Source organism: Ixodes scapularis, unplaced genomic scaffold, assembly GCF_016920785.2.
Source record: "Ixodes scapularis isolate PalLabHiFi unplaced genomic scaffold, ASM1692078v2 PGA_scaffold3__209_contigs__length_174095766, whole genome shotgun sequence".
Classification (NCBI taxonomy): Eukaryota; Metazoa; Arthropoda; class Arachnida; order Ixodida; family Ixodidae; genus Ixodes; species Ixodes scapularis.
Window position 1 is genome coordinate 49,071,294 of NW_024609868.1, and position 15,576 is coordinate 49,086,869.

At 51.1% G+C, this 15,576-nt stretch overlaps 2 protein-coding genes across 6 annotated transcripts in view; both read left to right on the forward strand.

The window, feature by feature from the left end:
• LOC120841972 overlaps positions 1–15,576 on the forward strand; it is a 94,960-nt gene that overhangs the window by 45,714 nt on the left and 33,670 nt on the right. The gene's annotated exons all lie outside the window — the stretch shown is intronic.
• LOC115327040 lies at positions 2,203–15,138 on the forward strand. 5 transcript variants are annotated; one of them, XM_040212960.1, is made up of 11 exons: positions 2,203–2,619; positions 10,793–10,882; positions 11,068–11,175; positions 11,419–11,524; positions 11,671–11,760; positions 11,847–12,213; positions 12,543–12,707; positions 13,032–13,218; positions 13,973–14,212; positions 14,290–14,461; positions 14,524–15,138. In XM_040212960.1, exons 3-11 carry the CDS (start codon positions 11,082–11,084, stop codon positions 14,921–14,923), a joined length of 1,821 nt encoding a protein of 606 aa, XP_040068894.1. In that variant the 5' UTR covers positions 2,203–2,619; positions 10,793–10,882; positions 11,068–11,081; the 3' UTR covers positions 14,924–15,138. The 5 variants fall into 5 exon arrangements, with proteins under 5 accessions (XP_040068894.1, XP_040068895.1, XP_040068893.1 ...); XM_040212959.3 differs by lacking the exon at positions 2,203–2,619 and having other exon boundaries at positions 10,601–10,882; positions 14,524–14,669; positions 14,741–15,138; XM_040212961.1 differs by lacking the exon at positions 10,793–10,882.

Genomic DNA, 15,576 nt, shown 5'->3' on the forward strand with positions numbered 1-15,576 from the left:
AACAGCGGTACGAGGCTGGGTCTGCGACGTGTAAGTCCCAGGCAGCACCGAGTTCTGGGCCAAAACTTGGCTTGCGTCTGGCAGTTTAGGGCATTAAAAAGCCCGAAGAAGCCAAAGTAGTGCCAAACCTGACCTCCCTTGGCAACAGTCTGGGTATCTTGGCCCTAATTCGCCAAACAAGTGCCAAACTTAGGCTTCGCTCCCGGGTAGTTCGGTTATTATCTGGCATCTTCGGGCCTAAATCGCCTAACAAATGCCAAATTTAGGGTTACTGCCCGTTAGTTCGGCAGATCTTTGGCATTTTTGGGCCAAAATCGCCAAACTAATGCCAAAGTTAGGCTTCACTTTTTGATAGTTCGGCTATCACCTGGCACATTCGGGCCAAAATCGCCACAGATGTGCCAGAGTTAGGCTTACTACCTTGTAGTTCGGCAGAGCTTTGGCATTTTTGGGCCAAAATCGCCAAACAAATGCCAAAGTTAGGCTTCACTTTTTGACAGTTCGGCTGTCACCAGGCACATTCGGGCCAAAATCGCCACAGGTGTGCCAGAGTTAGGCTTACTACCTTGTAGTTCGGCAGAGCTTTGGCATTTTCGGGCCAAAATCGCCAAACTAATGCCAAAGTTAGGCTTCACTTTTTGGCAGTTCGGCTGTCACCTAGCACATTCGGGCCAAAATCGCCACAAATGTGCCAGAGATAGGCTTACTACCTTGTAGTTCGGTTGAGATCTGGCATCTTTGGGCCCAAGTCGCCAAGCGAGTGCCCAAGTTAGGCTTCGCTTCCCGATAGTTTGGCTGTGATCTGGCAGCGACGGGCCAAAGGTGCCAAACAAGTGCCAGAACTAGGCTTACTGCCTTGGAGTTCGGCTGATGAGGTATTTGATGTACGCGGGTGGTCTTCATCTTAATTAAATAGAAATCAAGTTTTATTCGGCTGGCAACTTTATCTTATTTTGGTTGTCTCTTGATTTCTGCAGTCCAAAGGTTGGCTGAATGTTTTGACGCGGCTGGAGCAGGCTTTGCAAACGCAAATTGTGCCAGATGTTTTACTCGCGCGTAGGTACACAAGCCAATATCGGGACGCGCCGTGAGACTGGTTCGACATTATGGCGCGTTCACACCGGCGATGCGATCTAGTCGCGCCATAACTTTCATCGCAAAAGCGACCATCGCGGGCAAAAAGTGACGGGTTTTGAGCAGTCGCTTGCTGACCCGACGTTTTGCGATGCACTCTAGTCGCGGAGAGGCCGAGCCAACCAACGGCGTTCGGAGCGAGAGTTTTTGAGACGCGACTCGCCAACGAAGGCATTGGACTCGCTCATCGCGCACGCCAAATTGACCAACTAATTACTTTTTTTTTTCTTTTTTTTTTTTGCGATGCGATTTAGCTGGATCGCGCGACTGCTATCCCTGGTGTGAATCCGCCTTTACAGAAAGTGCTCCCATTGAGCTAACACTGCGCAAGACGGATGTGCGCACGTCTCAACAAGATATATCATTATTAAGGGGTGTCCAAACTGGACACTACAAAACGCACGACTCCTACAAATCGTGAAAATTGAAGCGGACGCGCCCGCTTCAAGCCCGCTTCAATTTTCACGATTTGTCGGAGTCGTGTCCTGTTTGGACATTCCTTTATGCGGCGCATTGCAAAAGCGAGCGTGGCTCTGTGCGTGTCTTGCATTGTGATTGAGCACTGTCAAATCCTAGCGATAACAAAGTGCGGAAACGACCGTGGCTCTATGGCGCGGTTCCCGCATCACACTTGGGGGATGAAAATGAAATCCCGGAAATTGTCCTATTTTAGCGTGTTGATACTTTTTAAACATTAAAGGGATACTACAACGAAATTTTGGCGCCTATTTTATGGTCTATATGTGTTCAAAGGAGCAGTATCACATCGAACACACCAATATCTTGTTAAAAAAGTCACGAAAACGAATTTTAGAACGAATTAAACGATTCCCAAACAGCACCTGGTGTTTGTCGCGAACGCCTCGTTTGGAATGTCCGTCTAGGTACATTGCCGGGAAGTGACCTAGGTCGTCTCACGGGTTGTCTCCTGGAAGAACGGAGCAGCGCCGCTCTGCGGAAGTACGGCTCACTACGCCTCTTCTCTAGTTCTGAACGCAATTATCAAGCCTTCGCTGCCTGCTCTGCCTTCACCCCTTCGCCATTTTCCCGACGATGGCGAAGGTGGACTCGTTGCATTGAGTTGTGGTGGCCCGATCGCTTGCGTACCTCGGTCTCTAGAACGCTTAGATCATCCTGTCGCGTTCTAATGCCGAGATGGTGCGGCACTGTGCGGTAGAGGACTGCGGCAACCTCCTGATTCGGTGCGGAAAACCTATTCACCAGTTCCCAAAGGACGAACAACTTCGTGCGCTTTGGATCCGGCTCGCACGACCGTCCTCCCCGGCGTGGCTTCCAACTACGAGTGATCGCTTGTGTTCCTATCACTTTCGTGATGAGGACTACGTGCGAAGCCCCAGGGTGATGGAGTCCTTGGGCTTCCCGGTGAGGAACGTACAACTCAAACCAGGAGTTTTGCCCCGTTTATTTTCAAAGAAGCGGAGATCTGGCGAGCGCAGCGAACCCCTTGACAAGCGACGCAGAGTGGTAAGGGAGCATGTTGTCTGTCGAGTATTTCCGAGTTCTGCAATGAAAGCCGAACGCCGAACCGCATGTAAGCGATTTAGCGAGTGACGAGACGAGCGACGGCGTCGAGAGTCTGCGACGAGCGACGGAGTCGAGAGTCTGCGACGAGCGACGGAGATTTCTCACTGTCGCCAGTCGCATCGCTCGGTTCTTAGATTACTGGAAAGAGTAAAGCTATACGCACTACGTCGTGCACCTTGACTGGAAATGGCCCTACGCACTACGCGAAGCTCGTATCAGCGGCGAGTTTTCAAAGAGGTGGCGTAGCATGATAGTAAGGTGTCTGCTTTATACGCAGCGGTCCGCGGTTCGATCCCCAATGAGGGCGACGTTTCCTTAGTTTTTTTTTTTTTTTTATCACTATTTTTTTTTTGTAGGGCATTTACGATGTTTAAGACATTTCTTTACTACAAATAACACTGAAAAAAAAAAAAAAAAAAAAAGATAAGGATTGATATTTACGAAATTTTGCAGAACTGAATGGTATGGGACTCGCTTTCCGGAGGTGCAGGAGGGGACAGCGGGGCTTGGGTTGCCGGCTGGACGCCGCGAAGCGGCGTGTACAGGTTAAGTTTTGCAATTAGCAGCCGCACAGTGTCGCCGCGAAGCGGCTTGAACGCAGGCAAGGGGGGTAAGGTTCGGTTAAACACACGCCGTCCGAAAAGGGTGACCCAAATGACATGATGGCATCAGCTCTCTGCGTAGTGTTTATAGCCATTTCCGATCGAGGTGCACGACATAGTGCGTATAGCTTTACTCTTCTAGAAAACGTCGCTCACCGTCCTGGCCACTTGCCCCCGTCGCTTTCATGCGGTTTGCCTCCTCGCGCGACCGACCGAGCAACAGCGAAGCGGGTCGCCGTTGCTTGTCTCGTCACTTGCCAAGTCGCTTTCATGCGGTTTATGCTTGTCTGTTTCATCCAGCATGTGAGCGATTTTCCAGGAGACCTGTTGCTCAGTTTGTCACTCGCCGAGGCAAATCGCACGCAGCGACCTCCAGGCGATGACCAAAGTGTTCAGGGAATTTAGAACCGAACACTGCGACAGGCGACAGCGACCAGCGATAGCCTAGCTCATCGCTCGCCAAATCGCTTTCATGCGGTTCAGCCGTGGCCGATCGTGCTTTCTTTTTCAAGCCGTTCCGCTCATCATCGAAGAGCTTTGGCAAGGTGGGTTAGAGCGCCGGATCGAACGCACGCACTGCAGCAATTCAACGATCTAGGGTTCGACCCCTACCTTACCAGTCTTAACTTGGATAAACATTGTGCTGGCATGCGGTAGTATATCAGTAGTATGTGACGTCCCTTCAAAACCCCGGGGTAGCGGTAGTACTGCACTGGCTGGATTTCCTACCTACAGTGTAGAGCGTATCTGCAACGACAACCATCCACCTCTCTAAATTTCCATGCACTTTATTTTTCTTAATGGCCAGTAAATCATATGCTATTTTCCCCTGAGCATCAGGCACCTCTGCGTGATTCCACCAACTTCCTGGTCGGAGGTGCAGACACATGTTGGGAGCCTACAAACGAGCTAGAAGAAACAGCCGTTAGAACAGGTAAGGTTATTGACGTAACTTGAATGTCTTTTAACGTAACAATGTGTGGGCTGTGAGTGCTGCACCAGTGGGCCCATACTCCTGGGCCAAAAGCAATAACACCCCCTTAACATTCTTCCGTCTTCTCTCTTGCATCTCTCCAGTGACTCCAAGTGTGTTGGCATGTCGGCTGGTTGCACCTGCGGCCTCCCCCACTGCAATAACGCGGACAGACAGTGCCAGCACCTTTACAGGTATGCAGGCACTCCAATGGGACCTATACTGCGTGGTGTCACCTGCTTCAAGCGGAACTGCCAGACGCATCCACACAGTGCTAATGTTGCTCTAAGGCTTTTTGTGTCTCGATCATGCACTTCTATGCTGATTCATGTCTGTTCATAGGCGCCCCTGGAGCGTTGGGTTGCCCACCTGCGGCCTCGCCGACCGCTCCGACACGAACAGATGGAGCCCGCACCCCGACAGGTATGAAGGCACTCCGATGGGACCTATACTGCGTGGTGTCACCTGCTTCAAGCGGAACTGCCAGACGCATCCACACAGTGCTAATGTTGCTCTAAGGTTTTTTGTGTCTCGATCATGCACTTCTATGCTGATTCATGTCTGTTCATAGGCACCCCTGGAGCGTTGGGTTGCCCACCTGCGGCCTCGCCGACCGCTCCGACACGAACAGATGGAGCCCGCACCCCAACAGGTATGAAGGCACTCCGATGGGACCTATACTGCGTGGTGTCACCTGCTTCATGCGGAACTGCCAGACGCATCCACACAGTGCTAATGTTGCTCTAAGGTTTTTTGTGTCTCGATCATGCACTTCTATGCTGATTCATGTCTGTTCATAGGCGCCCCTGGAGCGTTGGGTTCCAGGCTGCCTCTACCAGCGGCCTCACCCACTGCTTTGACGCGGACGAATGGAGCCTGCACCCCGACAGGTATGCAGGCACTCCGATAGGACCTATACTGCGTGGTGTCACCTGCTTCAAGCGGAACTGCCAGACGCATCTACACAGTGCTAATGTTGCTCTAAGGTTTTTTGTGTCTCGATCATGCACTTCTATGCTGATTCATGTCTGTTCATAGGCGCCCCTCGAGCGTTGGGTTCCAGGCTGCCTCTACCAGCGGCCTCACCCACTGCTTTGACGCGGACGAATGGAGCCTGCACCCCGACAGGTATGCAGGCACTCCGATGGGACCTATACTGCGTGGTGTCACCTGCTTCAAGCGGAACTGCCAGACGCATCCACACAGTGCTAATGTTGCTCTAAGGTTTTTTGTGTCTCGATCATGCACTTCTATGCTGATTCATGTCTGTTCATAGGCACCCCTGGAGCGTTGGGTTGCCCACCTGCGGCCTCGCCGACCGCTCTGACACGAACAGATGGAGCCCGCACCCCAACAGGTATGAAGGCACTCCGATGGGACCTATACTGCGTGGTGTCACCTGCTTCAAGCGGAACTGCCAGACGCATCTACACAGTGCTAATGTTGCTCTAAGGTTTTTTGTGTCTCGATCATGCACTTCTATGCTGATTCATGTCTGTTCATAGGCGCCCCTCGAGCGTTGGGTTCCAGGCTGCCTCTACCAGCGGCCTCACCCACTGCTTTGACGCGGACGAATGGAGCCTGCACCCCGACAGGTATGCAGGCACTCCGATGGGACCTATACTGCGTGGTGTCACCTGCTTCAAGCGGAACTGCCAGACGCATCTACACAGTGCTAATGTTGCTCTAAGGGTTTTTGTGTCTCGATCATGCACTTCTATGCTGATTCATGTCTGTTCATAGGCGCCCCTGGAGCGTTGGGTTCCAGGCTGCCTCTACCAGCGGCCTCACCCACTGCTTTGACGCGGACGAATGGAGCCTGCACCCCGACAGGTATGAAGGCACTCCGATGGGACCTATACTGCGTGGTGTCACCTGCTTCAAGCGGAACTGCCAGACGCATCCACACAGTGCTAATGTTGCTCTAAGGTTTTTTGTGTCTCGATCAGGCACTTCTATGCTGATTCATGTCTGTTCATAGGCGCCCCTGGAGCGTTGGGTTGCCCACCTGCGGCCTCGCCGACTGCTCCGACACGAACAGATGGAGCCCGCACCCCGACAGGTATGAAGGCACTCCGATGGGACCTATACTGCGTGGTGTCACCTGCTTCAAGCGGAACTGCCAGATGCATCCACACAGTGCTAATGTTGCTCTAAGGTTTTTTGTGTCTCGATCATGCACTTCTATGCTGATTCATGTCTGTTCATAGGCGCCCCTCGAGCGTTGGGTTCCAGGCTGCCTCTACCAGCGGCCTCACCCACTGCTTTGACGCGGACGAATGGAGCCTGCACCCCGACAGGTATGCAGGCACTCCGATGGGACCTATACTGCGTGGTGTCACCTGCTTCAAGCGGAACTGCCAGACGCATCCACACAGTGCTAATGTTGCTCTAAGGTTTTTTGTGTCTCGATCATGCACTTCTATGCTGATTCATGTCTGTTCATAGGCGCCCCTCGAGCGTTGGGTTCCAGGCTGCCTCTACCAGCGGCCTCACCCACTGCTTTGACGCGGACGAATGGAGCCTGCACCCCGACAGGTATGAAGGCACTCCGATGGGACCTATACTGCGTGGTGTCACCTGCTTCAAGCGGAACTGCCAGACGCATCCACACAGTGCTAATGTTGCTCTAAGGTTTTTTGTGTCTCGATCAGGCACTTCTATGCTGATTCATGTCTGTTCATAGGCGCCCCTGGAGCGTTGGGTTGCCCACCTGCGGCCTCGCCGACTGCTCCGACACGAACAGATGGAGCCCGCACCCCGACAGGTATGAAGGCACTCCGATGGGACCTATACTGCGTGGTGTCACCTGCTTCAAGCGGAACTGCCAGATGCATCCACACAGTGCTAATGTTGCTCTAAGGTTTTTTGTGTCTCGATCATGCACTTCTATGCTGATTCATGTCTGTTCATAGGCGCCCCTGGAGCGTTGGGTTGCCCACCTGCGGCCTCGCCGACTGCTCCGACACGAACAGATGGAGCCCGCACCCCGACAGGTATGAAGGCACTCCGATGGGACCTATACTGCGTGGTGTCACCTGCTTCAAGCGGAACTGCCAGATGCATCCACACAGTGCTAATGTTGCTCTAAGGTTTTTTGTGTCTCGATCATGCACTTCTATGCTGATTCATGTCTGTTCATAGGCGCCCCTGGAGCGTTGGGTTCCAGGCTGCCTCTACCAGCGGCCTCACCCACTGCTTTGACGCGGACGAATGGAGCCTGCACCCCGACAGGTATGAAGGCACTCCGATGGGACCTATACTGCGTGGTGTCACCTGCTTCAAGCGGAACTGCCAGATGCATCCACACAGTGCTAATGTTGCTCTAAGGTTTTTTGTGTCTCGATCATGCACTTCTATGCTGATTCATGTCTGTTCATAGGCGCCCCTCGAGCGTTGGGTTCCAGGCTGCCTCTACCAGCGGCCTCACCCACTGCTTTGACGCGGACGAATGGAGCCTGCACCCCGACAGGTATGAAGGCACTCCGATGGGACCTATACTGCGTGGTGTCACCTGCTTCAAGCGGAACTGCCAGACGCATCCACACAGTGCTAATGTTGCTCTAAGGTTTTTTGTGTCTCGATCAGGCACTTCTATGCTGATTCATGTCTGTTCATAGGCGCCCCTGGAGCGTTGGGTTGCCCACCTGCGGCCTCGCCGACTGCTCCGACACGAACAGATGGAGCCCGCACCCCGACAGGTATGAAGGCACTCCGATGGGACCTATACTGCGTGGTGTCACCTGCTTCAAGCGGAACTGCCAGATGCATCCACACAGTGCTAATGTTGCTCTAAGGTTTTTTGTGTCTCGATCATGCACTTCTATGCTGATTCATGTCTGTTCATAGGCGCCCCTCGAGCGTTGGGTTCTAGGCTGCCTCTACCAGCGGCCTCACCCACTGCTTTGACGCGGACGAATGGAGCCTGCACCCCGACAGGTATGAAGGCACTCCGATGGGACCTATACTGCGTGGTGTCACCTGCTTCAAGCGGAACTGCCAGATGCATCCACACAGTGCTAATGTTGCTCTAAGGTTTTTTGTGTCTCGATCATGCACTTCTATGCTGATTCATGTCTGTTCATAGGCGCCCCTGGAGCGTTGGGTTCCAGGCTGCCTCTACCAGCGGCCTCACCCACTGCTTTGACGCGGACGAATGGAGCCTGCACCCCGACAGGTATGAAGGCACTCCGATGGGACCTATACTGCGTGGTGTCACCTGCTTCAAGCGGAACTGCCAGATGCATCCACACAGTGCTAATGTTGCTCTAAGGTTTTTTGTGTCTCGATCATGCACTTCTATGCTGATTCATGTCTGTTCATAGGCGCCCCTGGAGCGTTGGGTTCTAGGCTGCCTCTACCAGCGGCCTCACCCACTGCTTTGACGCGGACGAATGGAGCCTGCACCCCGACAGGTATGAAGGCACTCCGATGGGACCTATACTGCGTGGTGTCACCTGCTTCAAGCGGAACTGCCAGATGCATCCACACAGTGCTAATGTTGCTCTAAGGTTTTTTGTGTCTCGATCATGCACTTCTATGCTGATTCATGTCTGTTCATAGGCGCCCCTCGAGCGTTGGGTTCTAGGCTGCCTCTACCAGCGGCCTCACCCACTGCTTTGACGCGGACGAATGGAGCCTGCACCCCGACAGGTATGAAGGCACTCCGATGGGACCTATACTGCGTGGTGTCACCTGCTTCAAGCGGAACTGCCAGATGCATCCACACAGTGCTAATGTTGCTCTAAGGTTTTTTGTGTCTCGATCATGCACTTCTATGCTGATTCATGTCTGTTCATAGGCGCCCCTGGAGCGTTGGGTTCCAGGCTGCCTCTACCAGCGGCCTCACCCACTGCTTTGACGCGGACGAATGGAGCCTGCACCCCGACAGGTATGAAGGCACTCCGATGGGACCTATACTGCGTGGTGTCACCTGCTTCAAGCGGAACTGCCAGATGCATCCACACAGTGCTAATGTTGCTCTAAGGTTTTTTGTGTCTCGATCATGCACTTCTATGCTGATTCATGTCTGTTCATAGGCGCCCCTCGAGCGTTGGGTTCCAGGCTGCCTCTACCAGCGGCCTCACCCACTGCTTTGACGCGGACGAATGGAGCCTGCACCCCGACAGGTATGAAGGCACTCCGATGGGACCTATACTGCGTGGTGTCACCTGCTTCAAGCGGAACTGCCAGACGCATCCACACAGTGCTAATGTTGCTCTAAGGTTTTTTGTGTCTCGATCAGGCACTTCTATGCTGATTCATGTCTGTTCATAGGCGCCCCTGGAGCGTTGGGTTGCCCACCTGCGGCCTCGCCGACTGCTCCGACACGAACAGATGGAGCCCGCACCCCGACAGGTATGAAGGCACTCCGATGGGACCTATACTGCGTGGTGTCACCTGCTTCAAGCGGAACTGCCAGATGCATCCACACAGTGCTAATGTTGCTCTAAGGTTTTTTGTGTCTCGATCATGCACTTCTATGCTGATTCATGTCTGTTCATAGGCGCCCCTCGAGCGTTGGGTTCTAGGCTGCCTCTACCAGCGGCCTCACCCACTGCTTTGACGCGGACGAATGGAGCCTGCACCCCGACAGGTATGAAGGCACTCCGATGGGACCTATACTGCGTGGTGTCACCTGCTTCAAGCGGAACTGCCAGACGCATCCACACAGTGCTAATGTTGCTCTAAGGTTTTTTTGTGTCTCGATCATGCACTTCTATGCTGATTCATGTCTGTTCATAGGCGCCCCTCGAGCGTTGGGTTCTAGGCTGCCTCTACCAGCGGCCTCACCCACTGCTTTGACGCGGACGAATGGAGCCTGCACCCCGACAGGTATGAAGGCACTCCGATGGGACCTATACTGCGTGGTGTCACCTGCTTCAAGCGGAACTGCCAGACGCATCCACACAGTGCTAATGTTGCTCTAAGGTTTTTTGTGTCTCGATCATGCACTTCTATGCTGATTCATGTCTGTTCATAGGTGCCCCTCGAGCGTTGGGTTCCAGGCTGGCTCTACCAGCGGCCTCACCCACTGCTTTGACGCTGACGAATGGAGCCTGCACCCCGACAGGTATGCAGGTGCTTCAAGAAAAAAAAAAATTGGGTTGTGTGTATGTTTATAAAGTCTAGAACTTGGTCTACCTCAACGGGCGACTTGTCTCCCAGCTGTAGATGAGAAATTTACCCAGTGCAGTACAGCCACTAGCCTGGGGTCCTTAACGAACATCACGCACTAGTGATGCACGACCGCACGCTGGTACGATGCTCATTCAGATCAAAACAGGCAGGGGTGGGGATAAAACCCAGCATCTTGGGTTCTGCAGCGCGAGCTTTCGCTCCACGTGCTCTGAGCTGGTGTGCGCTAGCCCACTCGGCCACCGATCCCCCCTCAGGTGCTCCAAGCGGGACCTATACTTCGTAGTGTCACCTGCTTCAAGCAGAACCACCAGACGCATGTACACAGTGCTTGTGTTGCTTCTAAAGTTTTCTTGTCGCTCAATCATGCACCTTTACGCTGATTGATATATGTCCATAGGTACGTTTGGTGCGTTGGTTTCCATTCTGCGTCCACCTGTGGCCTCCCCCACCTCTCTGATATGGACTGACGACGCCCGCACCCAGACAGGTATGCAAGCACACCGAAGGGGGACTATACTCTTTTGCGTCACCTGTATCGAGCAAAACCGTCAAAGGCCTCTTCATATTGGCAAAGTGATTGTCACGTTTGACATCTACACAGCGCTTTTGTTGCTACAAAGGTTCCTTTGTTTCTCAATCATTGACTATTTCTGCTTTTCGTTTACTTTACAGCAGCCTTGAGAGCAATGACTGCTGCTAGACATCCTGTGTTTTCAGCATCGTCACGTTACGAGACACGGTCCGTGATGACGCAGACAACAGGCTTCGGCAGAAACGCAGGTACGGTCATTCATGTAAACTAAATATACTGACACGAGAATCATTTTAATTCTGTTCGAATTCTACTTGAGCGAGTTAAACTGAGAAGGAGGCGGTGTCAGATATATCTCGATGTTTGAGCTGTGCAGATGTTTGGTATTTGTTAAAGAGAGCTTGGTGTAGTTAGCACACAGAGTTTAAGTCAAAAACCCATTCATTATATTTAAATGGAGCACATTTCTAATGCCTTAGATTTTTTGCTAGGTACACAAGCATGTATACCATCGAGGAACAAGAAAGTGCAGACGGAGCTTTCTGGAATTATGCCGCAGACCTCTTCCTCGTCAAACTGTGGTGATCCAGAACAGAGGTATGCAAAGGTCTTGGGCCTACAATGCCTAGAGCATCTGAACGCCATCTGGCAACAACCTCTCCACCTATTTCTGTGTTAGTTTTAGGAGTTCCCTGAGGCCCTGCAACTCCCAGACATCACTTTGTGACCCCCCTTTTGTGCAGTTCTGATTCAGAAGACCTGGGTGTATCAGGGAAGCAGCCACTGGAAAGAGATGACCCTACGTATTGTCCACCAGAGGACAGCTCTGTTAGGTCCGTATGCAGTCGTGTAAGAATTTATGAGATCATCTATCATGCCTAGACAGTTTGTTGAGATGATGTTGGTTTTTGTGTCGCAGGCTTGAGAGGGAAACACCATCTTTGGTAAAGGAGAGGAAATTCATTGTATTCGAGTCTTGCCTTGACCTTCTCCTGGGGAAGTGCCAAGTATGTGCTGCTCCCCTGATCCACGTGGACAAGAGTGTCGTTGGCTGCAGCCTGCAAGTCTACTCAATTTGTCGGAGTGGACACGTGAATGACTGGTGCAGCCAGCCCATCATCAAGCGGAAGCCGGTGGGGAGTATCCTAATGGCTGCGGCAATCCTGTTCAGTGGCAGCTGCGTAAAGAAGACACTCAGAACACTCACCAGCATGGGGATTGTCTGTTTCTCCTATGGCACCTTCTTCAACATCCAGAAGGCCTTTCTCCTGCCCTCAATCGAAAAGGTACTCTGAAGTTAAAAACTGACAGAAACACCCCCCCCCCCCCCATGTTTTCCCTGTGCTCTTTGCTCCTCGTGACCACAATAAAGTGGGCCTAGAAACTGTTTACTACAGAAACGAGTGGTTTCGTTCCTGGTTTGGAAAGGAGTAACCCATGGCTGAAATTCCTTCTTTCTGCTCGTGTGTTGGTCTTGTAGGCCAAATTTGGTCCTCGAACCATTAAAACACATTCATTAAGACATAATAGTAGATTCTGTAAAGAAAATGTGACCTAATTTAAACTCGGTCTCTGTTTCAAGCCCAGTTGCCTATCCTGTATTTTTCGTAACCAGGTCTGGAACAAGCATCAGAACGAGTTGTTCGCAGCTGCTGCAGGCAGGCACCTCACCATCGCCGCTGACGGGAGAGCAGACTCACCTGGCCACTCGGCCAAGTATGGCTCCTACACGATGCTTGATGCCGATGACAACAAGGTCATTCACGTTGAAACCGTCCAGGTATGTACACAAATTCTATAGGTGCTCCAGATTCTATGCTGCCATAAGCATATAATGTTATACTTGCAACTAGGTAAATATCTGCTGAGCATTTTTTCGGCCATGTAGCTTGTAATTTTTTTAATAATTTGTTATCATCATTACAAAGTGTGGAAATGTGAATTACAAAATCGAGAGATGTGAGTTACACTCATTTCCCTTTACTGTGACTTGGACACAGCAATGGAAAGACACGCACCTCAATGTTCAGACATTGAGGTGTACAAACTGGCATATTTTGTTTCGTTTGTGCTGCTTCATGTTGTCCTCGTTTGTTTCTTTTAGTCCAATGAAACTGGGGGCAGCTATCATATGGAGCTGGAAGGCCTCAAGAGGTCCCTCAGCATTTTTGAGGCCCACTCGTTGATTGTGGCCATCCTGGTAACCGACCGGCATCCCCAGCTCAATGCTTGGCTGGGACGAGAACACCCAGATATCTGCCACCTTTTTGATTGCTGGCATGTGGGGAAGGGTAAGATTTAAAAAGGTTCCATCTATCCCAATGAGACTATCACCAGCTTGGGCAGTGGTCCTGAAGGCAGCCTTTGGGAAAATGTAAACTTCCCCAGCCGTGGGAAGTGTTAAGAGTTGCAAAAGATATAAAATTGAGCTATCTAACTAACTAAAATGGGCTATTTAAATTTCTAATTAGCAATTTTTAGGGCCATGTTGCAATTAGGGTTTTGAAGGCTGCCACCATGGTCATCTAAAGCAATTTACAAAAAGTAAAAAGAAGCAACTGGCTTAGAGATATTCACCGACAGACTTTGCGCTGTAATGGGTATGATTTTCGAAATTTGATATCACTATACGCACCTGTCCTACCATACCCATTACGGCGCAAAGTTTGTTGGTGACTATCTTGAAGCTGGTTGCTTCTTTTTACTTTTTACTTTACTTACTACCATGGTGGTAGCCTTCAAAATTCTTTGTTTTTGTTTTGCCTCTTTGCTTTTCAGATAACCTATTTTCAGTAATTTTTAAAAGCTTTCACTGAAAGACCTGGTATATCTAGACATAAAAATATGAACGGCGTTGTGGCAGCTTCCAGAAAAAGAAGGTCTGCCAGCTTCGGCCACGCTTTGTTGTTGCTGCTGCTAGTAAAAAAGAGATTGAAGTATGCGTGACAGGTTCCAGCTGGCACTGGAGTTTCAAAAAAGCCTGTTGGCTTTCCAAAGGTGCCCTGCATGCATCATGTTTACCTTGTTTACAACATTTCACTTCAGGCATCAAGAAAAAGCTGGCTGCAGCTGCCAAGTCACGGCATTTAGAGGAGCTCGGGTCTTGGACAAGGGCAGTGGTGAACCATCTGTACTGGTGTGCTGGGTCAAGTGTCGACAACCAGGACCTCATCCTGCCAAAATGGAAGTCTCTGGTGGCACACGTAGTGGGTGTGCATACCCACGCTGACCCTCTCTTCCCAGAGTGTGAGCATGAGGAGCTAGAGAAAAAGTGGCTAGCAGAAGGTAAGGACAGATTTTTATTTTTGTGAGGCTTGAAATACGCTTTCTGCATTGCACTATGTCCCACGTTCTTGTTGTAGGGTCCCCTGCGCACCAGAAGCTGGTGGAGATCGTGCTCTCCACTCACCTGCTTCGCGACATTCCTCGACTGTCCACATCGGCGCAGACATTTGCAACAGAGTGCTTTCATAGTACTCTGTTGCAGTTTGCGCCGAAGCAGGTCCACTTCAGCTTCCGAAGCATGAAGGCCAGGTGTGTAAGAAATTTGGTTATTTCCTGTTTAGGTGTTTTTTTGTCATGCATATCTTGTACAGGACCTACCTCGCTGCCCTCCATTACAACGAAAATGCGGGAAGGCCCCAAGCGGTGACCAAGAAAGGAGAGAAGATGTGGGTCATCAAGTATCCAAAAGCAAAGAAAGGACCCACTGTTGCTAAGCGCAAGACTGACTGCACCTATGGTATATGCCCGTGCTCATATTTGTACGTGGCTGGTGCAGATTTTTTAATTGCTTTGAATGTCTCATTACAGAGTATGTGGGGGAGCTCATGGCAGTTGTGCTGCACCTCTGCTCAACGCTGCCATCCTACAAGGCTGCAGCTGCCCTCTGCAACCAGGATGCACCTCCATTTCTTTCTAGTGCGTATCAGCATGGAGATAAACAGGCATTGGTGCAACAGCACTGCTCTAGGTTTACTCGGTAGTCTGATGTAGGCCAAGGTTCCACTTGCTTGATGCAGCTTCTTGCGCTACGCTCCAGCTTTTTCACTTCACCGTGTTTGACCGTTCGGAAAACCTCAGCAAGAATGGGATCCACTGCTGTGTTGTCGGCCAGTTCCTTTTCAGTCATGGGAGGTTTCGTCGGGGCTTCTAACATCAGTACGTTGCCTGAAGGATGTTGCTCATTGTCAGTCTCGGGCAATGGTAGTCTGCCTAGAGCATCGGCGTTTTAATTTCGCTTTCCTGGTCTAGAGATTAGGTTATAATCATAGGCTCCCAGCTTAACACACCAGCATGTCCTACTTGGTGAAAGCACAGTCGGTACTGGGGACTCCTGTCCTATGATGCCCAACAGTGGTTGGTGGTCAGTCGTTATGGTCACGTGATGCGCCGCAACGTAGCGATGAAAACGGTCCATGGCGAATATAATAGCCAGCCTTTTACGATCCAATTGGGAGTAATTCTTTTCACGTGACGCCTTGCGACGTAGTGATGAAAACGGTGTATGGCAAAGATAGTAGCCAGCCCCTCACAATCCAGTTAGAAGAAATCCTTTTCGACCTTAATGAGCATTCTTGATGTAAAGACGATCGGTGTTTTGTTTCTATCTGAATCTAGCTGAGCTAATACTGCCTCGATGCCGTAGA